Source organism: Podarcis pityusensis, assembly GCF_964106645.2.
Source record: "Podarcis pityusensis genome assembly, chromosome: 2".
Classification (NCBI taxonomy): Eukaryota; Metazoa; Chordata; class Lepidosauria; order Squamata; family Lacertidae; genus Podarcis; species Podarcis pityusensis.
Genome location: NC_138029.1, coordinates 13,151,430 through 13,168,493, shown reverse-complemented (window position 1 = coordinate 13,168,493; position 17,064 = coordinate 13,151,430). Strand labels below are relative to the sequence as shown.

General features: G+C 49.0%; 1 protein-coding gene across 5 annotated transcripts in view; it reads right to left on the bottom strand.

The window, feature by feature from the left end:
* Window positions 1–2,456: 2,456 nt before the first annotated feature.
* Window positions 2,457–17,064, bottom strand: part of LOC308470924 (nuclear receptor subfamily 1 group D member 1-like) — a 58,919-nt gene continuing 44,311 nt past the window's right edge. For all 5 annotated transcript variants that reach the window (XM_080994624.1, XM_080994626.1, XM_080994627.1 and 2 more), the window contains 7 exons: window positions 16,707–16,997; window positions 15,519–15,607; window positions 13,855–13,999; window positions 11,718–12,238; window positions 8,270–8,455; window positions 6,844–7,054; window positions 2,457–5,691 (listed from right to left, as the gene is read on the bottom strand). In XM_080994624.1, the coding sequence (XP_080850750.1) occupies window positions 5,495–5,691; window positions 6,844–7,054; window positions 8,270–8,455; window positions 11,718–12,238; window positions 13,855–13,999; window positions 15,519–15,607; window positions 16,707–16,997 (1,640 nt within the window). In that variant the 3' untranslated portion in view covers window positions 2,457–5,494. The remainder of the gene's footprint in view (window positions 5,692–6,843; window positions 7,055–8,269; window positions 8,456–11,717; window positions 12,239–13,854; window positions 14,000–15,518; window positions 15,608–16,706; window positions 16,998–17,064) is intronic.

Genomic DNA, 17,064 nt, shown 5'->3' with positions numbered 1-17,064 from the left:
GCACAAACATTCATCCTTGCATCTTGCCAGATTATGCACTGGCGGTGGGGTACAATGAGGCCCGTGTGGAGAAATGGGCACCCTATTCTGAAGCGCAGGGAGGCAGAAAGGGGAGGCTGCCCGTGCCGTAGCTTTTGGTGGCATGCACAGAAGATAATGGGGAAAGGACCTGTCAAGGACTTCTGTTTACCTCTCCCTTTGCAAGTGCCTAGGTCAGCCTGCCCCAACCTGGTGCCCTCCACATACTTTGGACTACAAATCCCATCGCCACAGGCCAGCCAAGAGTCGGGGGTGATGGGAGTTGTAGTCTGAAACATCTGGAGGCCACCAGCTTGGGGAAGACTGGCCTGGGAAATTGTGGGGTAACACTATAGTTTCCAATGGAAACATATGCTTGGAAATAAAGGCGCTTGAGGGATATGTGTTTATTGAGTGTTCATCCCAACTTGTTTTGCTGTGAGATAAGACGATGTTGGCTATTTAAAGGAGCGTTCATTCTGTTCTGCTTGCAGGGAGGTTAGATGGCACTGTGTCAAAGCAAGTGTCACCCCACACTTTCCTATCACTTTCCTTAACGCAAAAAGTCCGTCCTTTAGAGCTTAATGTAGGGATGGGGAACATGGTTTTTTAGTCAAGGGCCACATTCTGGTGGTGGATGGGACCATAGCTGTCAACTTAGATTTGAAAATAAGGGACCAGCAGCCTCGAAAATAAGGGATCAGCAGCCAAAATAAGGGATTTTAGCCAACCACCTGAAATACGAAGTTAAAAGGGACCAGATAATTTTGGAGAGCAGCGCTGGTTTTTAGCCCTTCGTTTCCAGAGGTTGCTGCTCAAGCTGATGAAACACTGCAATTAAATAACTATAAGCAGCAACCACTTTTCGCACAAAACGAAGTCCAAGCTACGAAGATGCTACCCCAGGCAGAGACGCTCAGTTCGGCGGCCGCGAGGAGGATGGCGGCGGAAGGGCCCGAGGCTCCCGCCAGTCCCGGTGGGGAGGGGCTCCCGGGGGCCAAGGCTGGTGAGAGGAGGCCGGGGGGGGGGGGCAGGCCAGGCAGCCAAGCAACACAGTTGGAGCCTCCCTCCTCCCTGGCCAGCAGGGAGGGAGGGAGAGGAGCTGCTTCCTTTGAAACCCGGGAAATTTAAGGGACAGCAGCGGGACACGGCGCTGGGATAAGGGAGTTTCCCGCCAAATAAGTGACGGTTGACAGCTATGGATGGGACAGGACCAGAACCAACAGTGGGAGGGCCACTCCTGTCTCCATCTGCTAGCCCATATCCCATTTCACCCCCTTGTTACCACCCACATGAAATCAGGCCCAAATTTGCCCACCCTTGCGGTAGGTTAAAAATGCGCTCCCAATTAATCAGGGTTTTTCTCAATCTTTTAATTCAAGACCAGCTGCCTCTGAGGCAAAGGACAAAATGGGGCCTTAGCCACCCCAATTCCATGTACAGAAGCCAACAGGACTGCAGTCGAACGTCACTTCAACAGAGGTGACAGGGTGCAGAAGGTTAGCTTGGGGGGCAAGCACCCTCCACCTGAAGCGGCCATCTTCCTCTGCTTACGATAGGGCCATCTCTGCTGCCCTCCTCTGTTGCAGAAGACTGAGCAGCCCCTGCAAAGTAGGCCAGATGATTAAAAGTTCCTGTCCGGGCCGGCTCAGGAGATGTTGGCACCTGAGGCGAACCACAAAATGGGGGTCCCCCACCAGGAAAGAAGGGGCAAGGGAAGATCTACACCAGGAACAAGCGGGTAGCGGAGATCTAAATTGGGAAGAAGGGTGGGAGAGGACCACAATGCCTCCTATTCACCCAGAGGTTGCAGTTGATGGCATTCGGGGTCATTGCTGAGGAGGCAGATCCAGCCACCAAGGAGCAGGCCACAGCTATCGCCGTCTCCACAGCGGTGGCAGCAGGCGATGCATTCCTTGGAGGTTGAATTTGCTGCCCCTATGGACCCTGCCGCCTGAGGCTGTTGCCTCATGGGTGGGCCGGCCCCTGGTTCCTGTATATCCCCCCTGTTGGTCCCTGTGAGAAACAGGATGCTGGTTAAGGACTTTGGGCCTGATCCCGCAAGACCAGTCTGGGGCACTCACAAGGCTTCAGCTTTTTTATTTAAAAACAAAACTACTCCCCAACACAAATTTTAATTTTCCTGGCATTTACAGAGGTTGCATGCCAAAAGCTGGGTCTTGCATGCAGTGGCAGAAACACGCAACTTGCTGAGAATTGGCATATGCTGGATGTTCCCATGGTTACCATGCACTGAAGGCCTGTCAGTAGGCCCATTTTGAGTACTATATTTGGGGAGATAAGGGACAACTGTGGTCTACACAGACATCTAGTGGTGAAGACTAGCAATTACAGCTATAAAAAAAGGAGACAGAGTAGAACCAAACAAACCCAAAAGGTACCGTATATGCATCACCTTCTACAAAAATGACAGGCACTTGTTTCACTGTTAAGCAAGTCTTTATTTTATTTATATTTCAATGTATTTATTGCACTTCAATATTAGACAAAAAATAAACTCTCTCTCTTTCTTGTCGGTATCTTTTGCGAGTCTTTTGGACTCCAAACAGCAGCAACAGCAGCAGCACCAGCAGCAGCAAATAAAACCCTCTCTATTTTCCCTTTGCAGCAAATATACTCCGGTTTAGGGAGGGAATTCTTTGTTATAACATACATTTTTTTCCTCTAGATTTCTAAGAAAAGTGCAATGTTTGGTTTGTTTGTTTTTTTTCATTTTAAAAGCAGTGTTGAACAACAACAGCAGCAGCAACAACAGTGTCCCTCCCACCCTGCGAAGAACACAGATATCCCCCACATCATGCACACAGGAGGGTGACTGAAACATGCCATGAGAGCTCCTGTCAATGGGATGTAAAAAGACCTGATATGTTTCAATGCAGAGAATAGGGCGGCAGGGCTGACTACAGCCAAGTTAGGACACTGGGGGGTGGGAGCAGGAGGGTGGTCCTACAGGAGAGAAGTGGGAGCCCAAGACCCCTTTTTGGTCGCCTCCCTTACAAGTTCCCCCTCAAAAAAGAATAAAATAAAATCCCAACCAACCTCAAGGTTTGGCTCCTTTTAAATCTATACAGTTTCACATACAAAAGTTGAGGGAAACAATTCCTGGGATCTCTGGAGCTACATAACCAAGGCTGTGTGTAATCCACGTGCCTCACTTCCAAGCATGGAATTTAGCATCCTTAGAACATCTTTTTAACAGAAAATAAATCCTCTTCCCCTGACAACCCAAGAGTAATTTTGAAAACATTGGACTTTGCAAGAAGAGGTCCGAGACCTAAACTACACATGACAATGGCAGAAAGCACATGTAAAACAGAGAGTGACTGGGGTGGGGTATAGCTTAAAAGCTCCAAAGGGGCACAATGAACTGTCCCCAATACCGGCCATCTTTCTCTCCTTCAAAACTCCTTTCCCCAGGCACTTTTAGCTGGTGTTGAGCCTGGGTGGGGTGAGGGGGGGGGAACTAGGGAGAAAAGAGCAGGGACAAAGGAAGGGTTCAGAACATCGCCACCCCAGCCACCCATGTGCCCCTTTGGTGTGCAAAACCATGCAGAGACACCTATACTTCAGACACGGGCCTGCCAGCATCATGTGTAGCTTGGGTATCTGAAACCAAGTAGATCTTGCAGGGATCACTAGGTGAAGCACCCTGTGCCCCCATCACCCGAAAAAAGGGGGGAAACCCACACATTTCCCATCTGGCGGAAGCAGCATAAACGGTACAGAATAAAGAAATAGGATATTTAATTTGCATAATTTACCCAGGTCACAAATTTAAGCATTTCTTGGCTCAAAATCTGGTGTATGTGTGTGTGAAGTGTAGAGTACACACAGCCTTCAGTATAGCGAATGGAGGAAAACGTTGGAACCAAGCTAATTCTAGGTTCCATTCTGTTCCCCGCCTCCCCGGGAACAAGCCAACTAACTGGTTGTTAGGAAAGAGCGATTAGCCAGCAGTCTAGGGTTATATTCGCACATCTGGAATAAGAGACTGGGGATTAAATATAACAAAGGCAGCTTCGGAAGATAGCCAGGACTCTGGGGCTCTGTGCCCCATATCCTGGAAAGTGAGCAAGATCTATAGGTTCAAATGGAAAACTAGGTTCTGGAATTTTGGGAGAGTACTCATACAGCTTCGCTCTTCTGGAAAAAGACATTGCCTGGAAGGAACTGGTAAGGTTGGGTGGAATGGTATTCGGAGTGTTTGCTTTGCTTAGCCCTTTCTACCTAAGGGCTCAGCTAACCTCTGCTTGTTTCCCTAAACCTTACTTGGCAAGGAAGGCACTCCTGCTTCTTCCATTTGCCCTTCTGAGAGCCTGCCCTCCCCCAAACCATGTCTGCTCAGAATTTAGCCCTCCAAAAGTCAATGGGGCTTACTCCCAGGTAAGCAAGGTTAAGGACTGCAGCCTTAGCCCCTTCGCAGCGGTCCTCTTCCCACACCATGGGGCCCAATGGCCTTCCTAGCATGCTATGGCCGCCTCCGAAAGTTGAGAGCAAGTCTGACCTGCGTACTAGTGGAAGCCCCTATTGTGTTTTTGCTTGCAACGTTTACAAAATATATATTATATTGACATAGACACTTGGGTCAGGCGTGACAAAGAGGACTTGCTCAGTTGCAGGGATGGAAGTGGGAAAGGGGCCCAAGTTGAGCAGTTCTACTTTACGCATCTGAACATTAACACCTACCCGGTAAAATCTGTAGCATAAACTGAACGTCTTAAAAGACGGTATAGTTCTGTGTGTGCGATCCCTTCTTCGGGAAAGAGCAGCAGCGAAACAGAGCAAACTCCCCACCCCAAAGAAAGGAATTCTAAAAAAGAACTGCGGGGGAGCTTGAGTCCTGGGGCTGCGGTAGCATGCAGATAAAAGGAAAGGAGCTAGAGTTGCAACATTCGCCTTATCAGTTTGTCCTTTTTTCCTCCTCTCCCCCACCCACCCCACAAAGCGCTACCAAGAGTTATTATAATTACGCACAATAAACCCAGTGTTTTTATATACAGAACTTCAACACAATATCACATGGAAAGTAAGATATATATGCATGTACTGTATATATATATATATATATAAATATATACATATATATATATATCAGCACACATTTGAAAAACAACACGGTACAACGCGTGTCCAGCTCGTTTGCCTGATCTCCTCTAGCAAAATAAATGATCTTCAATCTGCACAGCGCCACGGAGAGCACTATCTGGGAAACAAACCCTTCCTCCTGTGTCTGGTCTCCTCGCCAGGGAGGGATCCGCTCTAGTAGATCCCAGCTGCGATGGGCTATGGGTTCCCCTCCCTTGCCGGATCCCTTATGCTCCTCTCCTTTCACCGTCACCATCTTCTCCCCACGGAGCAAAATTTAGTCCGATGCATTAAGTTTGCTTGATGGTCGATTCTTGGTTCTTCTTACCCAAAACTCGCAGGGTTTCAGAAGTCGTCCAGTCCAGCGGGCTTACGGGTTGATGCGGAAGGCAAGCAGTTTTTCTGAATGTTGGTTGTTGAGGGTTCTCAGGTCAGGCAGGCGGAGGAGCAGCTTGGGGAAAAGCGTGGAGTCGTCCGGGTGCTTCTTAGTCACGAGAGTCCGCAAGGCCCGGATTAACGTCTCCTGGAGGATTTCGACTGCATCCACGTCAGAGATGCCGGAGCGATCTGAAAACCAAAGCAAAGGTATTGAGTTGACAGAAACAAGAAAGACACGTGGAGAACAGAGGGGTTTTCATTTCCCTGGGGAAAGACTGGTACAGTGGTACCTCTGGATGCGAACGGGATCCGTTCCAGAGCCCCATTCGCATCCTGAAGCAACCCGTCTGCGTGTCGCAATTCTCCGCTTCTGCGCATGACGTCATTTTGAATATCTGTGCATGCAGCGAAACCCGGAAGTAACACACTCCATTACTTCCAGGTCGCCATGGAGCGTAACCTGAATATGCTCAACCTGAAGCACATTTAACCCGAGGTATGACTGTAAAGTTAAAATAGTTGCAATGTTTATTTGTCAGCATCAAGCTGACTTGTTAGAGACACCCTGACATTATGATGCAGATGACAATTCAACATTAAAAAATAGTAATAATCCTGTTCTGAAATGACCCAAATTCTGCACCAATAAATTATGCTGGAATACACACACACCCAAAAAAAATGAAGGCAGGAGAGCTTCACTGCTGAGTACTGGAAATATCATTCAGCAACTGCTTTGAACTTCTGAAATTTTTTTGCCAGGCGTTTCTCATACCAATTTGCCCCATAAAAGCTAGAAATGTAAATCAAATTTGCTTTAAAAAAAAAAAAAGACATCCAAAACCAGCCTTATATCAGGAAGTTTTTAATGTTTGATGTATTATCATATTTTTATATGTATTGGAAGCTGCCCAGAGTGGCTGGGGCAACCTAGCCAGATGGGCAGGAGATATATTATCTCAAGGTATTTTACTGTGTGTGTGTGTGTGTGTGTGTGTGTGTGTAACTATCAAGTCTGATAAAATGAAAAGAAATATTTTTTAAAAAACTAACCAACAGGATAAGCAGTGATGGCTATAAAAGATTAGGATCCCTCTGTAAATACTGCAGTCTTCTTGCTCTAACCTCTGTTTGCAGGGCTGGGCCTTGCGATCAGCACAATGCCTCCTTGCCAGTGAGCGCGCCCAGATTCCACCCCTGGGTGCCTTTAACTGCTCCGAGGCGAGAAGGAATCATCTGAGATTCTCCCAGCACAGGACCGCAAGTACAGCGAAAGCCTTTAATGCAAGCCGCAGAATGCTCCCCCTACCCCACAAAGCCAGTTATGACCCCTTGACTCACCCGCTGAGACCAGGACTACGGCCATGAAGAGCGCCATTTCCTGTGTGTCCAAGTCCAGGGAACTGAGCTTCTCGCTGAACTCAAACATGGCGTCCAGCAGGGAGCCCATGCCCATGGTGCGTAGGCTGCAGAGCGAGTATGTCTCCCCACTCAGGAAGGTCACCACCTTCTCCTTGGGGCTGAACAGGGAGGAGAAGCGAACCATCAGCACCTGGGAAGGGAAAGAAGAGGGGAAGGTTGAGGGCTAAGCAAACGGGCTGCCACTGTGACCAACATCCTAGGAATGAAGAAAAAGGCCTTCCTGAGCTAATCATTCATTGATTCCAAAACAAGGCTTTGGAATTGCCTGTTGCCATGTCCTATTACCAGGTGGAAGGAGATGCTGGGAAGCCAGCAGGGTATTTTGAAAAGGAGGGCATAGCCCTGAAAGCACGAAGGGTGTCTCTGCCCATCCCTATCACAGGCTGCACTGAGTTTTTCATTTGAGGTTCGAGATTGACTTGTGCCAGGTACCCTTAAAGTTCTCCTGTCCATAGCACAGGGTGGCAGGTCTGACCTTTTTCTGTTTTTGAGCAGTGGGAGGAACTACATTTGTTAAAATTCAGCCTGCTGCGCGGCTGTTTGAAGGCACAAGAGTGCTGCTTAAGGCAGGCCTTTCGGGTCCCCTGCATGAGAGCCAATTGCTAAGCAATGACAGGGCCCTCCAAAAATGCAACAATATTGTGCCCAGCCAGCATGGCCATGAGCAAGTGATGATGGGAGATGGAGTCTAAAAAACATCTGAAGAGCAACACAATGACTGCCTCTGGTGCAAGCTATTTTTTGCCCAAGGAGAGTATGCACCTAGCTCCATCTGTGAGAGGCCCAGGGCAAAAGAAGAATTACTGTATTTTTTGCTCTATAAGACTCACTTTTTCCCTGCTAAAAAGTAAGGGGAAATGTGTGTGCGTCTTATGGAGCGAAGGCAGGCTGCACAGCTATCCCAGAAGCCAGAACAGCAAGAGGGATCGCTGCTTTCACTGCACAGCGATCCCTCTTGCTGTTCTGGCTTCTGAGATTCAGAATATTTTTTTTTCTTGTTTTCCTCCTCCAAAAACTAGGTGTGTCTTGTGGTCTGGTGCGTTTTATAGAGAGAAAAATACGGTGCATAAGGCTGTCGCTGGCTGCTAGCCACAATGGGTAGATTCTACAGCTCAGTTGGTAGAGCATGAAAGTATTAATTTCAGGGTCATGGGTTTGAGTCTCACGTTGGGCAAAAGATTCCTGCAATGCTGGGGGTGGGACTAGATGACCCTCGTGGTCCCAGCTCTATGATTCTACCTCCTCTGTTGCAGGTAGGCTGTCCCTGAATACCAGTTGCTGAGAATCACAATGGGGAGAAGTGCTGTTGCATGCGGGTCCTGCCTGCTGCTGCTTCTGTTCTTACCTGGAAAGTGCCTGCTTTCAGCAGCATGACTTGGTCTTGCTGGCAGAGTGACTGGAACCCGGGGATGCTCTTGGCAAACTCCACCACCTCCTTGACGGCTGGCGTGAAGCACTGCGAAAATTCCTCCCACACTTGCTGGCTGCTCTTGCCGTTGCTGCAATAGGGGGTGGCATTCAGAGGACAGGCCTGCATACAACAAGGAGGTCAGCAAAGAAGGTTAAGCTCAATCTAGCCAGAAGAACCCCTTGCAAATACACTGCTTCAGCAAGCGACAAATACCGTTTATTTACTTCCAAAAGATGCATCTTTACTGCCACCCGTGGTGATCACACAGGGTCCCAGGACACTTCACCGTCTATTGATCCCTGCGCCACCACTTTATTTCTCGCTGCCACCACCCAGGCCCTACCTGGTAAAATACTGAGTCCAGTCAGGGTTAAGTTGGAACATAAACCTCTGTTTGTTTATTGCAGTTTAACAAGCGTGTGGTTTCATAAACGGTCTAAGTCAACTACAATCATAGGGTGCCTATCCAGACCTGTAACTTCCGCTACCTGCTCTCACTCACTAAACCACCTTTCAGATATTTACTTGTTTTCCCAGCTCCCAACTGTTCCTGACTCAGCTTATTTCACTACACTAACTCAACCTACCCAGACTCTATCCCAATTCACTCCCACTCCAACCAACCACCCAACTCCCAACAAACTCCCCTTTCGCCCCTCCCAGAGCTGGTTTTATAGTCCCTCTGACTCCACCCCCCTGGGTTCCGATTGGGTAACCTGTTTAACTATTTCACCTCTCGCACTCTCATATGTTAATGTCACACCGCCTTATATTGCAAAGGGTGGTTCATGTAATCAAAGTAAATGGTAAAGGATCCCTGGATGGCAACTATGGGGTTGTGGCGCTCATCTCGCTTTTCAGGCTGAGGGAGCCGGCGTTTGTCCACAGACAGCTTTCTGGGTCATGTGGCCAGCATGGCTAAACCGCTTCTGGCGCAACGGGACACTGTGATGGAAGCCAGAGTGCACAGAAATGCTGTTTGCCTTCCCGCCGCAGCAGTACCTATTTATCTACTTGCACTGGCGTGCTTTCAAACTGCTAGGTTGGCAGGAGCTGGGACAGAGTGATGGGAGCTTGCCCCGTCACACGGATTTGAACCACCCACACAGGTGGGGGGGGAGTAGTAATCTCTAGTCAATTAAAATGTATTTATTATTCAGACCCCTGAACATATGGCAAAATAATATCTGACATATAGCAATGTTCTCACCAGACACAGGTGGGCAATTAAAGGCATAACAAATAGGGACACCTTTCAAGAAACGTGGACCCCTTTCTTTAACTATGTTAATGACTAAAATCAAGACCTTCTTATACCAACTGCTCACTATTCTCAGTGGAAGGGTTATGTTAAGCAATACGTTTGAAAGCTGAATGTGTTAAGTATATGTCTAGAGACAATAAATAAAACAAAGACCATTGGATGTGCTTCTGGGCAAGTGTTTAATGGTTATCTGTATTTGTTTAAGAACCATTAAAATTTGTTTTAAAAAATTATTTATTATTTATTTGAGAAATTTTTGGTCTCCTTTTCCCTTAAAAATAAATCCCAGAGTAGGGTGTAATAAAAACATCGTGAACAATAAAATCAACCACTGTTATTTAAAAGCTCAGCAACATCTGCAAGGGCAAAACTCCTGACTGCCCCTCCAATTAGCCCTGCAAGGAAGCGATGGAGAACTTGGGGTCTTCCACATACTGTTGGGACTTCAACTCCCGTAAACCCTGACCTTTGGCCATGCTGGCTGAGGTTGATGGGAGGGTTGTAGGTTTCCCACCCTTCATATAAATGGCAGTGGGGGAAGAAACAGGTAATCTATCAAACAGCTTTTCCTCGCCTTGCACATCATTTCATACACAAAACTGTTTGTGACTATTTTTCCTTCCAGTGGGAGTTATCTCCCCTCAAGAAGCTCCACTGGGAGAAAAATGCATAGGTGTGTGTTTGTGTGTGTAAGACCACGGGCAGAGGTCACCCCACTCCCAGTATTCACTTAAAATTCCCTCCCTCCCTGCCCTGCAGTAGCAGAATGCAGTGCGCCACTTCATGCCACAAAGAGGGCTCGTGTTTTTATAACTGTGCAAAAAGGAAAAGCTTCTCTGCAGGGGAGACGGCTGGGCTAGGACCATGTTTCCTCATGTGCTAGTTTGCCACTTGTGCAGATTATTTATTTTTAAAAAACAGGAGCAGCAGTGTACGTGGTCCAAAACAACACCTTATTCCGCTGCATGTCAGTAGGTGGGGAAGGTAGTAACAGGGCCGCATTTCCAGCTCAAGGCAAACAGAGGAGGTGGCCGAGCCACGCAGATCTCTATGTGATATGTAAAGTAAAGGTAAAGGGACCCCTGACCATTAGGTCCAGTCGTGACCGACTCTGGAGTTGTGGCGCTCATCTCGCTTTATTGGCCGAGGGAGCCGGCGTACAGCTTCCAGGTCATGCAGCCAGCATGACTAAGCCGCTTCTGGTGAACCAGAGTAGCGCATGGAAACAATGTTTACCTTCCCACTGGAGTGGTACCTATTTATCTACTTGCACTTTGACATGCTTTCAAACTGCTAGGTTGGCAGGAGCAGGGACCAAGCAACAGGAGCTCACCCCGTCTGATTGGCAAGTCCTAGGCTCTGTGGTTTAACCCACAGCGACACCCACATGTGATGTGTACATGTGGCTAGACCTTGGAATACAATTGCCCTGATTCAAGCAGGTCATTTCTGAAGGGAAGGTTGCCTTTATTTAATCCTAAAATGCAACATAAGACGCTGTATTTATTATAGCCCTGAGGGCTCTTGAAAATGGCTCATTTGCGGTGCAGAGAGCATTGTTTCCAACAGAGGGAGCTTGAAGCGTTTCCCAGCTGAAAACCAGAGCGTCCTGCTGGAGATCCTGCAGCAGCCAACAAGCCCAGCTTTGCAAGCTGAAGGCAGTCTTCCACCGCAGCTCGGCCCAGTGCCTGATTTCCAAACTGAGCCGTGCTGAGGCTCAAGCCCGCTCAGAAGCATTGAATCACTGAACTGTAGAGCTAGCCCAACTCTCTGCAATACAGGGAGCCATTCCCAGGTGGGTTTGAACCACCAACATTCTGGTTAACAACAGTTAGATGCACTCACCCTCTGCATCATTACGATTCTCTCTTTCCCTGAAGCTGGCCAACATTGGGGAGTAATGAAAAGTTCAGATGCAGAGAAGATAACCATCCCCTGTTGTCTGCCCCAAAGATTTGAAGGTATCATGCCCCTCTGCATGGAGGCTCCATTGTTGGCAATCATTGTCCCTACCCATCTTCCATAACCTATCTCCAGTGATGCCTACATTCCTGTGGCTATTGCCACGCATCCAATGGCAGTGTTTCCCCCAATATAATATTTAATTCTAGTACTTACGATGCCTCGACTGGTAGTACCCCGCCAGGGACAGCCCCTCTGGGTGTTTGCTTCGGGATAGCCATACTCAAAGGCTGGGTAGCACCCGGCATTGTGCAGATAGCCAGCCTGCTGGGCCTTGAAGATCTCGTTGCCAAAGCACCGGGAGCCGTTGTCCACGAAGCCGGGGGGCTCCTGGGGGCCGTAGCTGGACGCGCGCAGAGTGGCCGACTCGTATTGCCCGTAGCCGTAGGAGTTGTTCAGCTGCTGATCGTTGTAGTTGGTCAAAGGGCAGGCCTCGCTCCCGGGGGACCCTCCCCGCTTGCCCAGGCGGTCCTGGCCGCTGACGAAGATGTCGTGGTAAGCCCTCGAGATGGCGCTGATGGCCTCCTCTTCCTGGGCGTTGGGGCTGGGTGGGGCGGCGTCCGCCTCGGGGCTCATGCCAACGTCCATGGGGGCCTCGTTCAGGCTGTTCATGTAACTCTGCATCTCATCCAGCAAGCGCTGCTTCTCCCGTTTAGGAATGCGCCCAAAGCGCACAGCTGTTGGGGGGGGGGGAGAAATGGCAGGAGAATGTGAGCGAGGGGAAAGGACGCCATGAAACAGGCCCTTCTTGGGCAAGTCAAGGGGACAGCTGTTGGGGACAGCATGCCGCCGTCCGGAAAATAAACAGCAAGTTGAGGATAATCTGTAGTGATGGAAGATTTCGGCATGAGAAGCTTTTCTCCTTGTCCCTATGCTAATGTGGGGGAAACTGCACCCACCCAAATACTCCCTGTTCTTGCTTTCAACCTGGCAGCACTGGGGTGGGTGGGGAGGCGAAGACAGTGGTGAAGCCCTTCGGAATTGCCTCAAACACCACTGGAATAGGTACAGGCCAAATCAGGTAAGCTGATCTCACATAGAATCATAAAACTGTGGAGAAGAGGAGTTTGCATTTGATATCCCGCTTTATCACTGCCTGAAGGAGTCTCAAAGCGGCTAACATTCTCCTTTCCCTTCCTCCCCCACAACAAACACTCTGTGAGGTGTGTGGGGCTGAGAGACTTCAGAAAAGTGTGGCTAGCCCAAGGTCACCCAGCAGCTACATGTTGAGGAGCGGAGACGTGAACCCGGTTCACCAGATTACGAATCTACCGCTCTTAACCACTACACCACACTGGAGGAAGGGGTCCTGAGGGTCTTCTAGTCCAAACCTCTGCAATGCCCACAGCCGTCCCTGGGTGGGTGGGCTTGAACCACCAACCTTCTGGTTAACAGCTAGATGCACCGACCCACTGCACGTATGCACAATTTCTGCAACTTGTGGGGTGGCGTCGACTGCCGATTTTGGCATTAACTTTTCCACAGACAAAGCGGAGGGGGACCAGATCCAACCCTGTTCCCAAACCCACAGCGTCACTGCAAAGCCGAAATTAGTCACCAGCTCCTCAAGGTTTCTGGGTACATCTATCATGTACCCAAGAGAGTTGTCGTGACCATTAATCAAAGAATGCTGCCTGCTTTCTGGGCAAGAGGGGCTCCTCCCACAACTTTCTCCGTTGCCCTGGAAATCCTGGCCTGGAAGCATAAATCAGCCCAGGGCTCTATTTATCAACCAAAGGATTTGCTGACACAGTGCCCTTGTAAGAATAAAGGAGCAGAGGAAACAGCCAGCCGTTGCTTGTGCTTTAAAGGCTGGCTTGGGCTTTGTATCGTGGGACATTAATTAGAAAGCAAACCAGGGTCTAGCACCCTTTTCTCACGCCCCACTCCCTAGCCATTTTAGGGAGGATGCCCCCAGGTCTGCCTTTCCTAAAGGGAGCGTGTTTTACAAGACTGTAAACAAACACTCTGCCTACTATCTCTTAGATGAAACACAGGACACTTCAATGCAGTTTGGTGTTGCTCAACTAATTCTAATGCACTTGCAGGAAAACCACAGGGCCTGTTATTGATGTACATCCAAAGCTCTGGATTGTCACTGAAAGTAATTCATTACAGCTGCCCCGAAACATGGAATCATAGAATTGCAGAGCTGGAAGGGACCTCAAGGGTCATCTAGTCCAACCCCTTGCAATGCAGGATTTTTTTTGCCCAACGTGGGGCTCGAACCCACAGCCCTGAAAGCAAGAGTCTGCTGCTCTGGTGGCTGTTCTGACCCTGCCTAGATGCTTACCATCTCTTGACATGCCCACTGCCAGGCACTTCTTGAAGCGGCAGTGCTGGCAGCGGTTGCGGTTCATCCTCATGATCATGCAGTTTTCGTTCTTCACACACATCTTGTAGTTGATGTTCTGCTGAATGCTCCTGCGAAAGAACCCCTGGCAGACGGAATGAAACAGCGACCAGGTTAGCAAAGAGAAACTAATACTAACACACGTCACACGCTGACCCCCTGGTCTGCATTTAGGTAAAGGGACCCCTGACCATTAGGTCCAGTTGTGGCCGACTCTGGGGTTGCGGCGCTCATCTTGCTTTATTGGCCGAGTCATGTGGCCAGTATGACTAAGCCACTTCTGGCGAACCAGAGTAGCGCATGGAAACGCTGTTTACCTTCCTGCCGGAGGAGGGACTATTTATCTACTTGCACTCTGACGTGCTTTTGAACTGCTAGGTTGGCAGGAGCAGGGACCGAGCAACGGGAGATCACCCCGTCGCGGGGATTCGAACCGCCGACCTTCTGATCGGCAAGTCCTAGGCTCTGTGCTTTAACCCACAGTGCCACCCGCGTCCCTGGTCTGCACTTATGGTTGCCATATTTCCAAAAGTGAACATCTCTCCCCAAAATGATGCTTCTTAGCTATTTTTCAGGAAATTCGCAAAAAAATTCAACACTTCTGCTCCGGTTTTCCCCGGACATTTTAACCCATTTTCAAAAATTCCACCCGGACACTATTTTTGATGGATGAATCCTGGCTATGTCTGGGAAATTCCGGATGCCCTATCTGCTCTGTTTTCAGAGTTGTATTTAAAGCTGAAATTGCTGTTAGCTTCTTTCCAAAAGTTGGCTGAAGGAGTTGCAATGAGCTACAAGGAACCTAGCACAAGTTAAATCTCCCCCAAATTCCCAGGGGGCCAGTTTGGATGGACAGCAAACAAAGTGGTCTCCAATTGGTTTGATAAGCTGCAGCAATGTTGTTAGGGGGCCGCCAAGATGGCCTGAGCCACAGTATGTGGGGGTCTTTTGGGGAGGGGTGTTTTGCAGCAGGGTCTGAGTCTCTCAACCCTTCCCTGCTCCCCTTTTGTGACACACACACACACACTCATACAGTGGTAGTGAGACTCCCAGCAACTTGCAATCTTAATTTCTCAGAGGCATCTATAGGTACAAATTAGAATATGCAAATATTATGCAGCCTTGTGCCATAAGGCCTTTACCGCATAAGCACCTAGCAATGCCCCTGGTCATAACCAAAGCATCCGTTTTGTCTCTTCTAGCCATGTCTGAGCGTCGCCTTTCAACGCCTACTTGGCTAGGGAGGATATTGTAGTATACAGCACGCCTGCTTTCAATGCAAACAGGGAGAAGGGCACGAGAGAGTCAAGACTAATCACTTCTGCAAGGCACTTTAAAAGTAAACCAGTTAATGAAGCTCACGGCTGGTTTGGAAAACATAGTCCCGAGATCTATGAAAAGCACACACAAGAATCAGAGTTGTGTGTGATCCACATTCCAATGCACAAGCAGAAGATTCGATAAAAGGTGCCAAATTCAGTGTTCTAAGGATCTCAGCTTGGTTCTTTTTTACTTAGAAAAAAAAAAAAAACAATTTCCAGTCCTTATCGCTTAAGAGAATACTTTAGACATGTGAAAAGGAGAATAAGCAGAGCGCAGCTTACCTTGCATCCCTCACAGGCATGGACGCCATAGTGGAAGCCTGAGGCAATGTCACCGCAAACCTTGCAGAGCAGAACCATCCCACCTGTCTCTGTTGAGGGAGAGAAGAATGGTGGTTAATTCTCCACCTGTGCCCTCCTCTCCACCCTCAGTCTCTGACCCCTGCCAATCCCACACACCCCCAACATGGCGTCCTCCAGATTTTGGGAGTTATAACTTGCATTATTAGCCAGAGGTGGCAGCGCTCCCAATAGTAATGGCAGTTGTTAAGTCCAAAATGGCTGGAGATTCAACTGGTTGGGCAAGGCCGGTTTTGAGTGTGCAGGCCCAATGGAAATGGAGATTTGTATGCCAACACAACACCAGACCCGCTTCAGCTAAGTGAAACGTTTCTTCCCTTCTTTAAAACGGGAGTAGCAATGGGCTCGCGCTCCCAAGCGATAAATTAAAGGGTAAATGAGAAGAAAGACTGGCCCCAGCCTTGAGCCTTTGCAGTAAAGTAGGTTTTAAAATCGCAAGCAACTAGGCAGATTTTAGAATCATAGAATTGGATGTGAAGTAAATTTGTTAAAGTTTTTTGAAAAACCTAATAATAATAATAATAATAATAATTATAATACAGTGGTACCTCTGGTTGCGAACGGGATCCGTTACGGAGGCCAGTTCGCAACATGAAAAGAGAGCAACCCGCAGCGGCGCATCTGTGCACACTTGGGTTGCGATTCGCTGCTTCTGCGCATGACGTCATTTTGAACGTCTGCGCATGCGCCAGCGGCGAAACCCGGAAGTAACCCTTTCTGGTACTTCTGGGTCGCCGTGGGACGTAACGTGAAAGAACGTAACATGAAGCAGACGTAACATGAGGTATGACTGTAATAATAATAATAATAATAAAGGTAAAGGGACCCCTGACCATTAGGGTCCAGTCGTGACCGACTCTGGGGTTTCGGCGCTCATCTCACTTTATTGGCCGAGGGAGCTGGTGTACAGCTTCCAGGTCATGTGGCCAGCATGACTAAGCCACTTCTGGCGAACCAGAGCAGCGCACGGAAATGCCGTTTACCTTTCCGCCAGAGCGGTACCTATTTATCTACTTGCACTCTGACGTGCTTTCAAACTGCTAGGTTGGCAGGAATTAATAATAATAATACCACCCAAATAAAGATTCTGACAAAATGAGAGCCACTTACTTGTGAAGGTGCCAGTGGCTCCGTTCTGTTTGGCAGCGGGTACCCTGCTCTGCGTTGGGGGCGACTGGCCCTTGCTAGGGTAGCGGATGCCCTCGGGGAACTGGAAGGCTACCTTGGGCGAGGACGGGGAGCTGGCCCGTTGAGGCTTAATGGCCCCGATCTCCGTAAGGGTCAGCTCTTCCAGCGAGGATGGCAGTGAGTGTTGAGGCGAAGGCACCAGGTATCCACTGGGGGGGCTGCCCGGGGTGGGGCTGGAGCCGGCTGTGGAGCCCACATACAGGATCACGCCACCTGGAGTGAGGGTGGACAAGGAGGAGGTGGGGAAAAGATCAGGACTGTGGAACTGCAGAGAGACGCC